We start from the raw sequence: 18,727 nt of genomic DNA, 5'->3' as shown, positions 1-18,727 counted from the left end.
TGAAGGGTCATATGATCTCTAATTGTCTATGATCAATCTCCCTATATTAAGTTTTTATTCTACACTCCTGGAAGTTAGATTATTCATAAAAGTTAGATTCATGAGGTAAAAGACATTTATGAACCATGGGCTTTACTTTACATTTCAAGAAAGATGTGCAGAGCTTTTAATGTACTTTATATTTGGTAATACAAAAAATAAGAGGTAAAGAGGACAGCCCCTTTACCTCTGTGTGTGGATAAACACTTGCTGCCAGGTTCCCTAAGAGATGATAGGTGATTACTAAGGGTGCTGGCATGGGTGCAGTTGTACTATCTGTAGAAGCATTGATGCCATGGAAAGGATGGTTAGGGTTACTATATCTGTTACTTGTCAAGATTTCTTAGGTCTTTTTTCCAGTGTAAAAAGCTTGAGCGCACAATGTAAAATTCAATATTCCAGCCATTATTCTAAATTGCAATATTCAGGAAAAAATTGAACAAGAGATAGATATCAAAAGGTGATGAGACTAAGAATGACATATTCTATGCATACCTGTGCCAAGTATCCTTTCAATTTTTATGCTGGAATTATCTAATTCTTTTGCAAACAAATGGACAGCTTGCATGGGATCTTCACATGTGTCTGGATCAATGTACGTTCTTCTTGTAGGTATTTTAACTGAAAGAAAAAGACAGGAATATTTTTAGATGCACAAATTAAATTATATCTTGTGAAATGTGAGATTACTTGGTTACATGTTACATGGAGACCTGTTGGTAGAGCCGGGGAGTCACATAGAAAATAAAGAAAATTAATCAGCACAAAATAGATTATAGCTAGGGATGTACTCATGAAAAAAATCTTATCATTAGCTCAATGCAGTGGCCGCATAGACATTGAAATGGAGGTCAGAATATAAAGACATCAGTAGAGTTAGTTCACACCTGCAATTTGCAGGTTCTGTCCCCACTTCTATTATAAAATAGCAGAAAAAATATGGCAGCAGTCAGCATATTTTTAATGCTTTAAATCAAAAAAAGTACCTGAAAAAGTGGCACTAAACAATTTAAAGTGCAGTACACAAATAAGGCCAAAATAATGCTCAAATATGGTAAACACAAAAATAACTTTGTGATGGAGCTTGTTATAATTTGGTATTCTAAGTCTATGTGAACAGTAAGTACAAACAAGATGGCATTAACCATTAAATGGGTACAAGTCACTACAGTATGCCAGCAGAATGAACACATGTTACTATTAACTATTAGCTGACCACCACTTACAAAATGAGCTTAAAGATAATGGCAGGAAAGTCATGTGAAAGCAGTAGCTGCCTAGTTTCCATACGCAATTTATCCTGTGTGATAGCAAAAATATTGCCCTGATTATAGTTTGCTCTGCATGACCGGCTCCACACATTCAGGTGAAACTCATTTTAGATCGGCTCATCCATCCGAAACCTACAATTAAGTGAAACAAATGCATGTCCCCTGTCTATCAGCAAGCTATAGACATACACTAACAGCTTATGATTAGCAGCGCCAAGATGAGGAATGAATGTTAATTTTGTGTGTGGCAATTGCTAAATGTAAACTCAGAGGAGAGCACCTCTATGATCATTCATAGATCTAAGTGGCAAAGGATATATTTAAATGTAGAATGGTGCTTTTTTCCTGGTGCTACATTGAAATCTACTCATGATATAAAATGGAATATTGATTAACAAATTACTATTATGATTTGACTGGTTTTGTGGTCATTCTCAAAGTCCATGCTTAGAACTGAGGTCACATCCTGCTCAGGCACTCCTAGTTTGAATGTATACATCCTACAATATGCAGATGTATGCCTAATTGGTTGAATACATCTACAAAGACACATTGGGTTATATTTTCTCTCTTGAAGGAACAGCCCTGTTTAGAGAAGCTGAAACGAGAGAATACCAAAGTACACCAACCAAATGTACAACTAAAGCTAAAGACAATTTATCAAAAGTGGTCTTGCCATCCCGGCAATAGGCAATTCACATTTCACAAAGAGTGAATATTTTTTTCACCTGGTAACTACTGGTAGATGGAGCTGATTGGTTGAGGAATTAGCACAAAGGAACAAGAAATAGCCAGTCAATCCAAAGTCAAGAGTTAAGGAAAGCTATACCTCAGTGCCACCTTGAAAGGTAGCTCCTTATATGCATGACTCACAAAAAACCTATTGACATGATGTAGAATACACTGGCGATTTGTAGAGAAGAGGGAAAAAAGAGGGGGGAGGGGAACAGAAAGAAAAAAGGGCTACCTAGTGCAAGGGTATCTTTGGTTGGTTTAGGGGTGCTTCTTGGTGAGAAATGTACACACCTTTTCTGGCTGTGCTATACACATGCACAACACTGGTTTAGGCATTTACGGTGAGCAACTGCTGGCGCGTCACCACCCTCTACCTGTATTTTTTGGGAGACAACACATTTCGCACTATGCAAAGTGCTTCATCAGGTCTAGTCTTGTTGTGCTGGGATCATGCTGGGGTAGTGGCGGTAGTGGGGATAGTGGAGCCCACTACCCCAGCATGATCCCACACAACAAGACTAGACCTAATGAAGCACTTTGCATAGTGCGAAACGCGTTCTCTCCCAAAAATTCCCTTCCGAATAAAAGAAAACCATTACTCTCGAGCATCAGCGCTATCCAGGCGTCTCTTTTTCGTACATAGGGAGTTACAACCAGCAATCTCCCCTTCTATCCATGATGTAGAATAAAAGCCAAACCAGTAAGTCTTCATTTGGAAAATACATAATTCTGGCCAGAGGAGCATGCACTTTAAGTCACTAATAGTGGGTCTGTACTGATCTTAAAGTCATTAATACGTTTGCTCATTCTAGTCTCCTGGAATCATAAATACAAGAGATTGGAAAATGCCTGAATTTCAGGGAACAAGTTAAAGGGGGTTGTCCACTTCAGCAAATTAATGTTAATTTTTGTATGATGAAAAATGATGCAATTTTCCAATATACTTACTGTATCAATTCTTTATGGTTTTCTAGATATCTGCTTGCTGTGATTCCATAGGAAGCTTCCATGTTACTTCTAGTGGATAGAAATCTGACCATGGTCACACAGGTGCACGGCTCCTTAGTACCACAGAGAGTAATCAGAGCTGTGTGATATAACGAGCCGTGCACCTGTGTGACCATGGACAGATTTCTTTCCACTGAAAATGAACAACAAAGCTTTCTTTAGAAGAACAGCAAGCAGAGATGTAGGAACCCTTGAGGAACTGATACAGAAAGTATATTGGAAATTTGTAAAACTTTTCATTATTTAAACAATATCCATGCTAAAATGGGAATACCCCTTTAACGGTCAAACAGATAAAACAGTCTGAGGCATGACTTAACCACAGAAAATACTACAATGTGTCAGACTCTCACAAGTTATATGAATGGAGATTCTGAATAATTGTGTTTATTGACACAGTATGGAACACAGGACCTAAAGGATGCAAAGTACTTGCCTGGGTTATTTTTAACTTAAAGGGACACTGTAACCAGATTTGACCTTATAAAGCCACCAGCCTTCTCATATATTGTCTGAAATGTCCTATTAAATCTGACAGCAGACGTGGCAGCAGGAACTTGACCTGGAGTGGCTGGCTATGATGGCAGCTAAGTCACATGTGTCATGGGGGCCTGGATTCTGTTTCAGGTCCCAACTGCAATGCCTTGGGCCAGCATGGTAAAGCAAGATGAGGGGTAGGTGGTATTTGTAGAAGGTACCCCCCTGGGGCATTACTGATGTAGGTGTCTAATTCCCAGTAGATCTTATGTGGGTGAATCGTAGTGTTAGCAGCAGGCCAGTTCTTTTTACTGGCAGGTTTACAACAGTATCAAAAGGCAGACTGGCAATAAACCCTTTCTTTTAGGCTAGCAGGCCTGTAGACCGTGTGGCTGTGTGGAAATAATGAATTCCAGTGGTTTGCAGAACCATCAGCATGGACAAGTGGTCTGCTTATTTGGGTAGATTCTACCATGGAGATGTGTTTCTATGATGAACTCTGAAGAGTGAGACCCAGAGGCACAGACAGAGAATGTATAATCTCTCTCTTCTGGGACTTTCCAGGTTGCCAGCCAATCATTAGCCCGATAACCTACAGGAAGGTACATTAAAAACATAAACAAACACTAGCTCTTTCAGGTTACAAAACAGTAGACAATAGCTCAAATCCAGGACATTTCAATTTCAGGGTGGAGGAACCAAATCGGAGGACATATTCCATTGCATAAGTCTGCAATATGATATTCTGCTGCTACTGTTGTAAAGATATGTTGGAAATCCTCCAGAAGCACAGTATCCTAACTATGACTAAGGGCTAACATTTGTTTTTGTCCGAAACGCGTCACCATATGCATTTTTTCTTGTGATGGCTTGTTGCTTTTAACCTTTTTCTATGTTTGAATAAAGTAAACTTTACAATTTTTTAACTCTACACCAGTGCGGATCGAGTGGATATTTTCTTTTTTCTTTTTTCCACAGTATCCTTTTAACAGAGGTAAATAATGAGGTATAAATGCAAGCTTGCCCATAAAAACACATCTTTTCAATGCAGAATATGAATTGGATTCTGTGCTGTGACTAGTGGGTGTATTTATTTTCATGAAACTTTTTGAAGTCAGTTTTGCTGGAGATTACATTGACTTGGAGATTCATCAATTCTCTCAACTATTTCAGGAATCTTTTTTCAATTCTTACACCACCTTCTACACCACTTCTTTATCGCATGAAATTTTGATATTGAATAGTGAATTTTTAAAAATGTCTCCATTGATAAATCTAGCTTAACAGGTTTACCATGTCCACTTTCTCACTATCTTTTAAAACCTAGTGTTAAGTGGAGAGTGGTGATGTACACAAAATCTCACCAAATCTTAGTATAAGCTTAAATCATCACAAACCCCCTATTTTGTCATATTTTGAAGTCTGAATGTAAAGCAAGGGCTTTATTAATGTCGTCCATAGTGTCCTTTATCATCCTACTTACCCATGAGGAAGTCGTCCTAGGGACGACGATACGCGTGGGGAGCCGTTCACCTCGCATCCCACCTCATTCCCATTGCTCTACCGACTCAACAGGATTTTTTTCCACACTTGCACTTTATAGGTTTATTGGTCAACCTTGCAGCATGTTCTTGGGGCTAGGATATCGACCATCACCTATAATTTGTTGCTAGAGCATCATATGCAATACATGCCATATCTGGATACTATTCCTTCATGGGTAGCGGTGTTTAGACAGTATTTGTTGTCTGGCCCAGACCGGGATCTCCACTTTGGTTATTCTATGTACATTATTGTTTTAAATGGTTTTAGATGTCTTTGTCTGGTATTTTTTGTTTGTTCTTTGACTTTAATAAAATGAGTATTTTTTGGTGTATATTTTGAGTATCTATGTATTGGCCGTTTTTGTGCATCGCTTTTTCCTTTTTCACATGCTTATTCATGTTGCACAAGGCTATCTGACATTATATTTGGTTGTGCTAACCAGTCCTTTAAATTGTGTCCTTTATCATCCTGTCATCAATGACTTTACACAGTAATGGAATGACATTTGTAGAGCAATGAATACCTGACGTATTCTAATCAAAGTTGGCTTATAGAATTGAGCTTAAATTCTTGCATTGTCAGAAAATATCTTCCCAAAGACGTGTAGTAATGAGGATTTGTTTAAGTTCTAATACATCTTAAGAACTTAAGATGTTTAAAATAGTGTATAATCTTGTTATTTGACTAGGAGCCACCTCCTGTACTCTGCAATTTCTCATCTCCTAAGTACTCCCTGAATTGTCCTTCACCAGACTGGCAGAAAATCTTTTTTCAAAGATTTAATTCATTCTTTACTTTACTTAAACAGGGATTCCGGGAATATAAATGTCTGATACAAAAAACACTGCGTTGAGTTCAGTGCTATATGATTGCTCTAGGCATGCCACATAGCACTCTGTATCTTCTTTTGTTGGTATTGCTTTAATATGAGACTTAAGGGGGCGAAGGTCAGATGTGGAGCCAGCAGCAGCTCTTGATGTATATGTAAACTGGAGCTCCCACTGGAGCGGAGGTGACAGTCCTGCTGATTGCCTATCGCCGTCACTGACCTGCTCCAACTCCAATTGGCTGGTGCTCATGTGCCCGTGCTCCCGCTCCAACTGTAGTGATGAGGAAGCTGGCAGTGAAGGGAACTGCCGGTGCGGCCCACAGTAACACCGTACGTTGCTGTCCGCCAAGTGTGACGCCGCCTTCTTGGGCCACAGCGGGGATGCAACCGGAGCAGAGCTGGACACTAAAAATCTGCCTATTCCCCAGGCCGAGGTACGTAGGAGAGCCATGAAAAGCCATTCCAAGACACTGAGGAGTGGGTTGGGTGGCAAAAACCTCAGGCTGCTGCAGGAGCTCAGCTCACACACATCTGGTCTAAGCCATGTCCAGGCAAGACACACCCCTAGCTTATATTTTAAGGACCTATTTTGTTATAAATTATGCTACCCCCTAAAGGAAATCCACCATCAAAATCAAGAATGATAAACCACGGACATTTACTCATAGGCAGTGACCGTGGCAATCTAAAATCAACTTTAAAAATTAACTTAATGAACCAGAAGGGCATTAACAGAGCCTCTCCATGCAGTAGCTTCCTAGACTCTTACACTGTTCTCCTCCCTCTCCTCCCTCTGCCTGCTGTAATCTCACATAGTGGAAGGTGTAGAACTCCTATACAGTGAAACAGCCTGTTAAGCTGCTGCACTTCTGACTAGTGATTAGCGGACCCATTAAAATTCGGGTGCAACCTGAACGTTAAAATCCTATTTGGGTGATAATTTGTCTGTTATATATTTTTGAAAAATGATAATAAAAATACAATTATACAAAAAAAAAATCCTATTTGGGTCTGAGTTCTGGCTGCATGTTGCGATTTTGAGGAGTGTAGTCACTCCTGATCACGTCATTAGGGATAACAATTCTACCCAAAATAGCGGACAGTAGTGCTGCAGGCAGGTTAATGCTGGCACACAGTCGCAGCCATTTAAATGCTGCTGCGACTTTGCCAGTGCCATTTTTAAGAGTTGATGCCAGCGATCGGTTCCAGCACTGTCCGTGGGTGCTAACCACTGGGGGAAGTGGCTGAATCTAGCCCTAACATCTAACATATGATGAAGTTAGGGGTCGAGTCCAGGGGATCCAGAAGTTTGCGGTTCAGTTTCCGCTCATCAATACTTCTAACTTAGAATTTTAGCTAATTTTAAAAGAAAAGAAAAATTATCAGAAAATTAACTTAGTCATGGTGTCTGCATCTATGAGTAATTGTCCCTGGTTTAGCATGCTTTCCTTTTCAAGTAGTAGGTTTAGGTAGATTACAATGATGGTAGTGCTACCGTCCAATACTAGGGTCTTAGTGCACATGCAACATAAACTTACAGTTATTCTGTATAACTGGAAAGAAACCTCCATTGATTGCTATAATAACAATTGCATTTTATAAGAAATCTTCCCTTGTGAACTCAAACAAACACTTAGAAACAAATGCCTTCCCCACACACTTACAGGATCTTAATGCTTCATTCATCCTAAGTTTCTTGATTCATGTATATAATTAAAGAGGGAGTACAGGTTACAGAATATTGTGAATGGTATCATTACACAATTCATTCTGTGTCTTAAATAATCGTTCCATTAGTCGGTAAGTGTTTGTCAGACCTAAGTCATGCAACTACTGCATACATTATACACAGATACTAAAGCCTTTAATTAAAATAATATCAGTATTTGCTAAGAATAAATTAATAACACCTATAATATAATTGATGGACATAAAGGGGTTGTGCAGTTTTTCGCAAATAAATGTTATTGTTTGCATGAAAAAAATTATGTTATTTTTTACATTCTGCATGAGTTACTCACTGTTTCCTAGTTCTCTGCTTGCTGTCATTCAACAAGAAGCTTCTTTGCCTACTTCCTGTTGATAAAATCTGATGTCATGTGGTCATGTGATGTCACACTGGCACAATAATCATTATATCACAGAGTTACCAGAGCTGTGTGATATAACAAGCCGTGCACCTGTGTGACATCACATGAACATGGACCATCATGGACCATGGACCGTCCACAGTAAGTAAACAATGAAGCCTCCTGTTGAATGACAGCAAGCAATCTGTAAGAAATTGATATAGAAAATACATGGGAAAATTGCTAAACTTTCTATTATACAAAAAGATTTATTTGCTGACAGTGGACAACTCCTTTTAACCCCTTCACGCTCCGTGGCGGATATATCCGCCACGGAGCGCAGTGACTTAGCGCTCAGTGGCGGATATATCCGCCACGGCGCTTATGCCGGCTCGGCTCTGTAACTAATAGCCGGCACCCCAGTGTAACACCCATGATCGGAGTTGTCTCCGATCGCGGGTGCTTAACCCGTTAAATGCCGCGGTCGGCGCGACCGCGGCATCTAACATGCATCTGGGGGGTCTTTCCCCCACGATCGGCCCCCCCGAACCGTTTTCGGGGGGCACCGATTGTTGCTATAGCAACTCTGGGGTCCGATCTGGACCCCAGAGTTACTTGCAAGAATTGCTGGTAAGATGGCGTCTGTGACGTCATCTTACTGGCACAGTGCCAGCCTATGCAGGTGTATAGGCTGACACTGATAATACTCTGCAATACATCAGTATTGCAGAATATTATCATGAAGAAGCAATCAGAAGATTGCTTGTTCATGTCCCATGGTATAAAAGTGAAAAAGTAAAAAAAAAAGTTATTCCATAAAAAAATAAAGTCATAAATCACTAAAAATGCCCCAAACTCCCAAAACATATAAAGAGACATATAACTCAAAAAAAGTCTAAATCATAACACAAACCCCACATATATAGTATCACCGCGTCCGTAACAACCCGTAGAATAAAAGTAAATCATTATTGAACCCCCACGATAAACGCCGTAAAAAAAAACTGTTATAAACCCTCCAAAAATTATGATTTTTACCTTTTCAATCCCACAAAAAATGCTATAAAATGCGATCAAAAAACCATATGTACTCAGACATGATACTGGTGCAAAGTACAACATGTCCCGCAAAAAACAAGCCATCAAACAGCTCCGTAGCCAAAAAAGTAAAAATGTTATGCCACTTGGAAGACGGCAATACATAAATGATAGATTTTTCCCCACATTAGGGTTTTGTTTGACAAATTTAGTAAAACGTAAGAAAATATATTCATGTCTGGTATCCCCGTAATCGTATCAACCCATAGAATAAAGATAACATGATTATTAGTCTATACGGTGAACACCAAAAAAAAAAAAAGTAAAAAATCCAGTACAGAATTGATGCTTTTCTACTCCTACCCTCAAAAAAAGTTCCTAAATTTTCAACAATAGGTGATACCAACCCCAAAATGGTAACAATGGAAAAAGCATCTCATCCCGCAAAAAAAATGCCGTCACATGGCCCCAATAACGAAAAAGCGAAAATTTTATAGCCTTCAAAAGGGGCCAATGAGGAAACTAAAATCCTGGCAGCTGCAGCGCCCTCCTTCCCTTCTGCACCTCGCTGTGCCCCCATAAAACAAGTAACGGCCACATGTGGGGGGTCTTTGTACTCAGGAGAAATTGCAGAACAAATTGTATGGTGGGTTTTCTCTTTTTATATTTTGGAAATGTGTAAATTTTAGTGCTAAATGAACGTATAAGGGAACAATATGACCATTCTAAATTTCACCTCCATTTTGATTCAATTACTATGAAGATCTCAAGGGGTTAACAATCTTCGTAAAAGCTGTTTCTGATAGCTTAAGGGGTGCAGATTTGAAAATGGGTTGGTTATATAGGGGGTTTTGATGCTAAATATGTAAAATTTCATTCAAAACTGTATTTATCTCCAAAATAGTCAATTCTGAAAATGCGGAAAAGCGATATTCTAATTGTAAGCCGCGTGACATCAAAATAAATTATCCAGACATTTCAGAAATTATGAAAATGTAAAGTAGACAAATGGGAAATGTTATTCAGCAACTTATTTAGGTGGTAAATCTATCTGCCTGAAAACGCAATGATTTAGAATTTCGAAAATGCCAAATTTTTCAAAAAATTTATCATATTTTCTTTTTTTTGTAAATAAACGCAAAACTTATCTGCCAAAATTTACCACTAAAATGAAGTACAACATGTGGGGAAAAAACTGTCTCAGAATCGTTTTGATAAGTAACAGTGTTCAAAAGTTATAACCATATAAAGCGAAGCAAGTCCGAATCCAAAAAATCGGGCTGAGCCTTAAGCTACAAAATGGCTGCGTCCTTAAGGGGTTAAGCTGATCAGAAATACATTGATTCTTTTTGAGACTTTTTGTTGTAAATGTCTCAAATCCACATGGACATAGCCACGTGAGGGGGTTATATGCAGGAGCAGACACTACTGTTAATTTGGGATTTAACATGTTTCATTTTTAATGCATTTTGAAGCTAATTACAGAAGCCGAGAAGAGGTGATTTCCCTTATTTCATTACTTTTAACATTAGAATTTACAAAACGCATAGTAAACGCAATGTTAACACATGCATTAATGCAGCATTTATATTGTGTTTTGTAAACACAAATGTTAACAGTAATGAAATAAGGCAAATCCCCTCCCCTCTGCTGTTGTAATTAGATTGAAAATGCATTAAAAATGCAATGAAACCTCTATGTGTGACCTCACCCTTAGAAGTAACCAATAATAAAAAAAAAAATGCTAAAATTTGAGAATTTTGACGAAAGAGGTTACTATGCAAAATGTTAACCAGTTAAAGCATGTGAAATAATTCCAATTTACATGTTAAAATTGGGTCCATGAAAAAAAAAAAAAACTTCCTTTGCACCTGCCCTGGACCAGGTGCAGATTTGTGCCTAAAAAGTTGCAAAGAAGTTGCAAAAGAGGTAAGAAGACGCACGGAACATCTGGAAAGTTATGATACATGAGGCACACTGCAAAAGGTGCAGACCAAGGTGCACTTGAAGAGCGCCAACAAAAGTCGCAAAAAAAATTCACTAAAACAAGAAAAGTCGCAAAAAAAGACAATTTGCCTAGCTGAAACTATGATACATGTGTGCCATAGAAGCACTCTGTCCTACATTTACCTTATTCAGTATTACTTTATTCTGTATTTTTGATTCTATTCCCCTTTTTTTAGCCTCTATTCACATCACTTTTTCCTTACATGGTATCTAGACAGTGGGAGAATTATTGCCCTGCTCATCACATACTAAGAGTATTTCATGGTACACACATAGAGGTATAGCTTCCTACAAAACCCCTCCTCTTCTGTCAGCATTGGCAGCATACAGTAATTTGCTGATGATAATGTTGGGTGTCTCCATTGTGACGTTAATGTCCATATAAGGACAATTACATTAACCCCTTAAGGAAAAATTGACCAGTGTCTCTTCCTGTGGTAATAACTTTTCAACGCTTTAAGATATCTCTGTGATTTTGAGATTGTTTTCTCGTGAGACATTGTAGTTTATGTTAGTAGTGTCATTTCAGTGATCCGTTCCTTTTTTGGGGGGTAAAAATTCAAAAATTTAGGAAACATTTGAAAAAAATGACTATTTTCAAAGTTTCAAATGTTATAATTTTTAGACAAAAAGTGATACCACAAATTTTTTTTGATAGAAACCTTTTGCCATTGGTCTTCTTTTTATATCCATAATTTGTTTTACGTTTCCATTATTTTTATGGATGTGAGAAGGTTTGAAGTTTTAGTAGCAACTTCTCAGATTTTCTTTTTGGTGATCAATTCAGTTTGGAAGTGCTCTATAAAGGCTTATGTACTATATACCCCCACAAGTAACACCATTTTATGAACCTAACATCTCAACCTATTCAAATCAGCATTTAAGAAGTCTGTTAACCCTTTAATTATTTTTCCGGAAGCATATGAAAATGGAGTGGAAATTTTGAAATTTCAATTTTTGATTTCAATCTTTCCAATTTAGCCCTAAAACGGATACATTCAGAAGGAATTTGAGGTAAATATATATTCCTAATTTCTTGCCCTGCTTCTTCCGAGTACGGCAATACCAGACATGTGGATGTCAGCTGCTGTTTCCCCGCACATCGATGTCCAGAACAGAGTTAGCGATACCGGGAATTTGGAAGGCCAATTTGGCTGCAAATATTTTGTGGTGCCACAGTGTAATTGAAGAGCCCCTGAAGTAAAAGTACAATAGAAAACCCCCCAAAATGTCACCATTTCGGAAACTAGACCCCTCAAAGAATTTTTCGGTGGTTGTGGTGAGCATTTTAACCCCCGACACGCTGGTCAAAATTGAATGCAAAGTAAATGGTGCAGAGTAAAAATTGTGTTTTTATCTCAAAAATGTCATTTTAGTGCCTCATGTACTGTGCCCAACCCATGCCACTTTAGACAAACACCCCAAAAATCATTCTGCGGGTTGTCCCGAGTACAGCAATACCACACATGTGCCAATAATTTACAGGCTGGGCACACGGCAGGGGTCAGGAATAAAGAAGCACAATTTAGGTTTTCAAGCTTCGTTTTCACTAGATTGGTAATGGGGGGTACCCCCGAGGTACCAGTACAATAGAAACCCCCAAGTAGTGAACCTATTTTGGAAAGGGCACCCCTCAAAGAATGTATGTAGGCTTGTATGAGCATTTTAACCCCCAACACGCTGGCCAAAATTGAGTGCAAAGTAAATGGTGCAGAGTAAAAATTGTGTTTTTATCTCAAAAATGTCATTTTAGTGCCTCATGTACTGTGCCCAACCCATGCCACCTTAGACAAACACCCCAAAAATCATTCTGCGGGTTGTCCCGAGTACAGCAATACCACACATGTGCCAATAATTTACAGGCTGGGCACACGGCAGGGGTCAGGAATAAAGAAGCACAATTTAGGTTTTCAAGCTTCGTTTTCACTAGATTGGTAATGGGGGGTACCCCCGAGGTACCAGTACAATAGAAACCCCCAAGTAATGAACCCATTTTGGAAAGGGCACCCCTCAAGGAATGTATGTAGGTTTGTATGAGCATTTTAACCACTAAGGTGCTGGCTCAAATGTAATACAAAGTGAGTAGTGCAGAGAAACAATTGTATTGCAATTTATCAAATATGCCATTGAAGTGACAAAAGTATTTTGCCCAACTCATGCCACTTTAGACAAACACCCCAAAAATCATTCTGCGGGTTACCCCGGTTAGGGCAATACCCCATAGGAGGCAATAACCTGTAGGATGGAGACACGGCAGGGCTCAAAAGGGAATAACTTGTTGGAGCACAGACATTGTACTTTTTTTTTTCTTTTTGGCATCATGAAAGATTTGTAGATGGCAATAGGGGCCAGTACAGTAGAAACCCCTAAGAACTGACCCTATTTTGGAAACTACACCCCTCCATGAATTAATCTAGGGGTATAGTTAGCATTTTAACCCCACAGGTGGACCCCTGAAAAAGTGCATAATGGATAGTGCATAGTAAAAAATATCTGTGCCCAACCCATGCCACTTTAGACAAACACCCCAAAAATCATTCTGCGGGTTGTCCCGAGTACAGCAATACCACACATGTGCCAATAATTTACAGACTGGGCGCACAGAAGGGATGAGAACGGAAGGAGTGAAATTTTGATTTTCCAGCTCCGTTTTCACATGTTTGGATTTGGAGTGCCATGTCATGTTGGCAGGGCCCGTGAGGTGCCAGTGCAATAGAAACCCCCAATAAATGATACCATTACGGAAACTAGACCCCTCAAAGAATATATCGGTGGTTGTGGTGAGCATTTTAACCCCCGACACGCTGGTCAAAATTAAATGCAAAGTAAATGGTGCAGAGTAAAAATTGCGTTTTTATCTCAAAAATGTCATTTTAGTGCCTCATATACTGTGCCCAACCCATGCCACTTTAGACAAACACCCCAAAAATCATTCTGCGGGTTGTCCTGAGTACAGCAATACCACACATGTGCCAATAATTTACAGACTGGGCACACAGAAGGGATGAAAACGGAAGGAGTGAAATTTTGATTTTCCAGCTCCGTTTTCACATGTTTGGATTTGGAGTGCCATGTCATGTTGGCAGGGCCCGTGAGGTGCCAGTGCAATAGAAACCCCCAATAAATGATACCATTACGGAAACTAGACCCCTCAAAGAATTTATCGGTGGTTGTGGTGAGCATTTTAACCCCCGACACGCTGGTCAAAATTAAATGCAAAGCAAATGGTGCAGAGTAAAAATTGCGTTTTTATCTCAAAAATGTCATTTTAGTGCCTCATATACTGTGCCCAACCCGTGCCACTTTAGACAAACACCCCAAAAATAATTCTGCAGGTTGTCCCGAGTACAGCAATACCACACATGTGCCAATAATTCACAGACTGGGCACACAGAAGGGATGAAAACGGAAGGAGTGAAATTTTGATTTTCCAGCTCCGTTTTCACATGTTTGGATTTGGAGTGCCATGTCATGTTGGCAGGGCCCGTGAGGTGCCAGTGCAATAGAAACCCCAATAAATGATACCATTACGGAAACTAGACCCCTCAAAGAATTTATCGGTGGTTGTGGTGAGCATTTTAACCCCCGACACGCTGGTCAAAATTAAATGCAAAGTAAATGGTGCAGAGTAAAAATTGCGTTTTTATCTCAAAAATGTCATTTTAGTGCCTCATATACTGTGCCCAACCCATGCCACTTTAGACAAACACCCCAAAAATCATTCTGTGGGTTGTCCCGAGTACAGCAATACCACACATGTGCCAATAATTTACAGACTGGGCACACGGCAGGGGTCAGGAATAAAGAAGCACAATTTAGGTTTTCAAGCTTCGTTTTCACTAGATTGGTAATGGGGGGTACCCCCGAGGTACCAGTACAATAGAAACCCCCAAGTAGTGAACCTATTTTGGAAAGGGCACCCCTCAAAGAATGTATGTAGGCTTGTATGAGCATTTTAACCCCCAACACGCTGGCCAAAATTGAGTGCAAAGTAAATGGTGCAGAGTAAAAATTGTGTTTTTATCTCAAAAATGTCATTTTAGTGCCTCATGTACTGTGCCCAACCCATGCCACTTTAGACAAACACCCCAAAAATCATTCTGCGGGTTGTCCCGAGTACAGCAATACCACACATGTGCCAATAATTTACAGGCTGGGCACACGGCAGGGGTCAGGAATAAAGAAGCACAATTTAGGTTTTCAAGCTTCGTTTTCACTAGATTGGTAATGGGGGGTACCCCCGAGGTACCAGTACAATAGAAACCCCCAAGTAGTGAACCTATTTTGGAAAGGGCACCCCTCAAAGAATGTATGTAGGCTTGTATGAGCATTTTAACCCCCAACACGCTGGCCAAAATTGAGTGCAAAGTAAATGGTGCAGAGTAAAAATTGTGTTTTTATCTCAAAAATGTCATTTTAGTGCCTCATGTACTGTGCCCAACCCATGCCACCTTAGACAAACACCCCAAAAATCATTCTGCGGGTTGTCCCGAGTACAGCAATACCACACATGTGCCAATAATTTACAGGCTGGGCACACGGCAGGGGTCAGGAATAAAGAAGCACAATTTAGGTTTTCAAGCTTCGTTTTCACTAGATTGGTAATGGGGGTACCCCCGAGGTACCAGTACAATAGAAACCCCCAAGTAGTGAACCCATTTTGGAAAGGGCACCCCTCAAGGAATGTATGTAGGTTTGTATGAGCATTTTAACCACTAAGGTGCTGGCTCAAATGTAATACAAAGTGAGTAGTGCAGAGAAACAATTGTATTGCAATTTATCAAATATGCCATTGAAGTGACAAAAGTATTTTGCCCAACTCATGCCACTTTAGACAAACACCCCAAAAATCATTCTGCGGGTTACCCCGGTTAGGGCAATACCCCATAGGAGGCAATAACCTGTAGGATGGAGACACGGCAGGGCTCAAAAGGGAATAACTTGTTGGAGCACAGACATTGTACTTTTTTTTTTCTTTTTGGCATCATGAAAGATTTGTAGATGGCAATAGGGGCCAGTACAGTAGAAACCCCTAAGAACTGACCCTATTTTGGAAACGACACCCCTCCATGAATTAATCTAGGGGTATAGTTAGCATTTTAACCCCACAGGTGGACCCCTGAAAAAGTGCATAATGGATAGTGCATAGTAAAAAATATCCATTATGTCATTTTGTGCCCAGCTGCTGCCACGGGAGACAAACACCCTAAAAATCATGATGCATGTTTTCCCGGGTAAAGTATACGGGATAGTAATCTACAGGCTGGGCACATGGCAGGGCTTAGAAGGGAAGATGCGGCATGCGGCATGATGTATAAGCTGTGCTTATACATCTTCACACCATACCTTGCCCTCTTATTGGGCAGGTACTGGCGGAATTGAAGTCTCCCTTTGAATTGTACCAGGGACTCGTCTATGCTCACATGTTTGGCGGGAGTATATGCCTGGGCAAACTTGGCACTAAAATGATCTAATATGGGCCTGACCTTAAATAACCGATCATAACTGGGGTCACCTCTGGGTGGGCACTGTGTGTTGTCAGTGTAGTGCAAAAACTTATGGATGGCTTCAAAGCGCATCCTGCTCATTGCCATGCGGAACATGGGGGTGTGGTACAGTATGTCTGTGCTCCAGTAGTCCCTGATTGAAGGCTTCTTTACTATCCCCATAAGGAGTATTATGCCCCAATACTTGTGCATCTCTGCTGCAGTGACAGGGGTCCACCTGTAGGGTTGTGCATAAAAGGACGTGGGGTTTTGGGCAATATGTTGTGCAGCGTAGAGATTTGTCTGAAATATAATAATATTCAGCAGCGCCTCATCAAAAAAAAACTTTAAAAAGTCCACAGCTCTGAGCCCTGTCGTGTCAAAGTTAATTCCAGGATGGCCCGTAAAGTCAGGGACCTGAGGGGTATAATTATCTGGGGCTACCCATGTGGGGTCAGTGGAAGCCCCAGACGCTTCTCCTGCAGAAGTCCCAGAAACTTCTCCTGCAGAAGTCCCAGGCACTTCTCCTGCAGAAGTCCCAGGCACTTCTCCTGCAGAAGTCCCAGGCACTTCTCCTGCAGAAGTCCCTGGAACCCTACGGCGCCTTCTTGGGGGTCCTTCCAGGTCACTAGAAGATGAGCAGGAGGATGATGATAAGTAAAAGGGACCATCATCCCCACTAGCTGACTCGGTGTCAGAGGCAAGCATGTTATATGCCTCCAACACGGTGTACGTCTTCTGAGACATTGCACACAAAAAAAATAGAGAACTAGAAAAATTAGATAATGTGCACCAAACTACACGGATAAACCGTCTAGCAGGCACACAAAAAAAAAAAAATATAATGCACACCAAACTACACGGACAAGCCGCACAGATGGCACACACAAAAAATAATGTGCACTAAACTACACGGACAAGCCGCACAGATAGCACACAAAAAAAAAAAGAGAATGCACACCAAACCACACGGACAAGCCGCACAGATGGCACACAAAAAATAATGTGCACTAAACTACACGGACAAGCCGCACAGATAGCACACAAAAAAAAAAAGAGAATGCACACCAAACCACACGGACAAGCCGCACAGATGGCACACAAAAAATAATGTGCACTAAACTACACGGACAAGCCGCACAGATAGCACACAAAAAAAAAAAGAGAATGCACACCAAACCACACGGACAAGCCGCACAGATGGCACACAAAAAATAATGTGCACTAAACTACACGGACAAGCCGCACAGATAGCACACAAAAAAAAAAGAGAATGCACACCAAACCACACGGACAAGCCGCACAGATGGCACACAAAAAATAATGCGCACTAAACTACACGGACAAGCCGCACAGATAGCACACAAAAAAAATAATGTGCACTAAACTACACGGACAAGCCGCACAGATAGCACACAAAAAAAAAAAGAGAATGCACACCAAACCACACGGACAAGCCGCACAGATGGCACACAAAAAATAATGCGCACTAAACTACACGGACAAGCCGCACAGATAGCACACAAAAAAAATAATGTGCACTAAACTACACGGACAAGCCGCACAGATAGCACACAAAAAAAAAAAGAGAATGCACACCAAACCACACGGACCAGCCGCACAGATGGCACACAAAAAATAATGCGCACTAAACTACACGGACAAGCCGCACAGATAGCACACAAGAAAAATAATGCGCACTAAACTACACGGACAAGCCGCACAGATAGCACACAAAAAAAAAGAGAATGCACACCAAACCACACGGACCAGCCGCACAGATGGCACACACAAAAAGTAGCTACGTACGGGTACACCTACGGCGCTCTGGAAAAAAATATTACCAGGCACCGAAAAAAAACCTATGTGCACCGCGCAAAAAGGCGCTACAAATGCACCTAGCTTGCCCTAAGACAAACTAACTACCGCTAAGACTGCTAAAGATTCTGTGCAGCGCTATTCACACGGCGCACTGAAAAGTGCGTCCAGTGCAGAACAACGCTAACACAGCGCACTGAAAAGTGCGTTTGGGTTCAGAAGGGACAGACAGGGAAAAACGGAAGACACGTGGGATCACACAAGGCGATCACACAGGGAACACACAGGACACAGGAAAAAACAGATAGGATGGGAATTTGTAGGGAACAATAGGGATCAGATAAGGATCAGAACACTATTTATAGTGTAAAAGTGTATTTTGGTGCACACAGTAACGCTCTTTCC

General features: G+C 40.5%; 1 protein-coding gene across 1 annotated transcript in view; it reads right to left on the bottom strand.

The window, feature by feature from the left end:
• Positions 1-18,727, bottom strand: part of EPHA10 (EPH receptor A10) — a 461,510-nt gene that overhangs the window by 38,293 nt on the left and 404,490 nt on the right. The window contains exon 10 of the mRNA XM_072136754.1: positions 535-660. Coding sequence (XP_071992855.1) covers positions 535-660 — 126 coding nt within the window. The remainder of the gene's footprint in view (positions 1-534; positions 661-18,727) is intronic.

Source organism: Engystomops pustulosus, chromosome 2, assembly GCF_040894005.1.
Source record: "Engystomops pustulosus chromosome 2, aEngPut4.maternal, whole genome shotgun sequence".
NCBI classification, from domain to species: domain Eukaryota; kingdom Metazoa; phylum Chordata; class Amphibia; order Anura; family Leptodactylidae; genus Engystomops; species Engystomops pustulosus.
The sequence above is the reverse complement of the archived record's forward strand: the minus strand, read 5'-3'. Positions and strand labels throughout refer to the sequence as shown.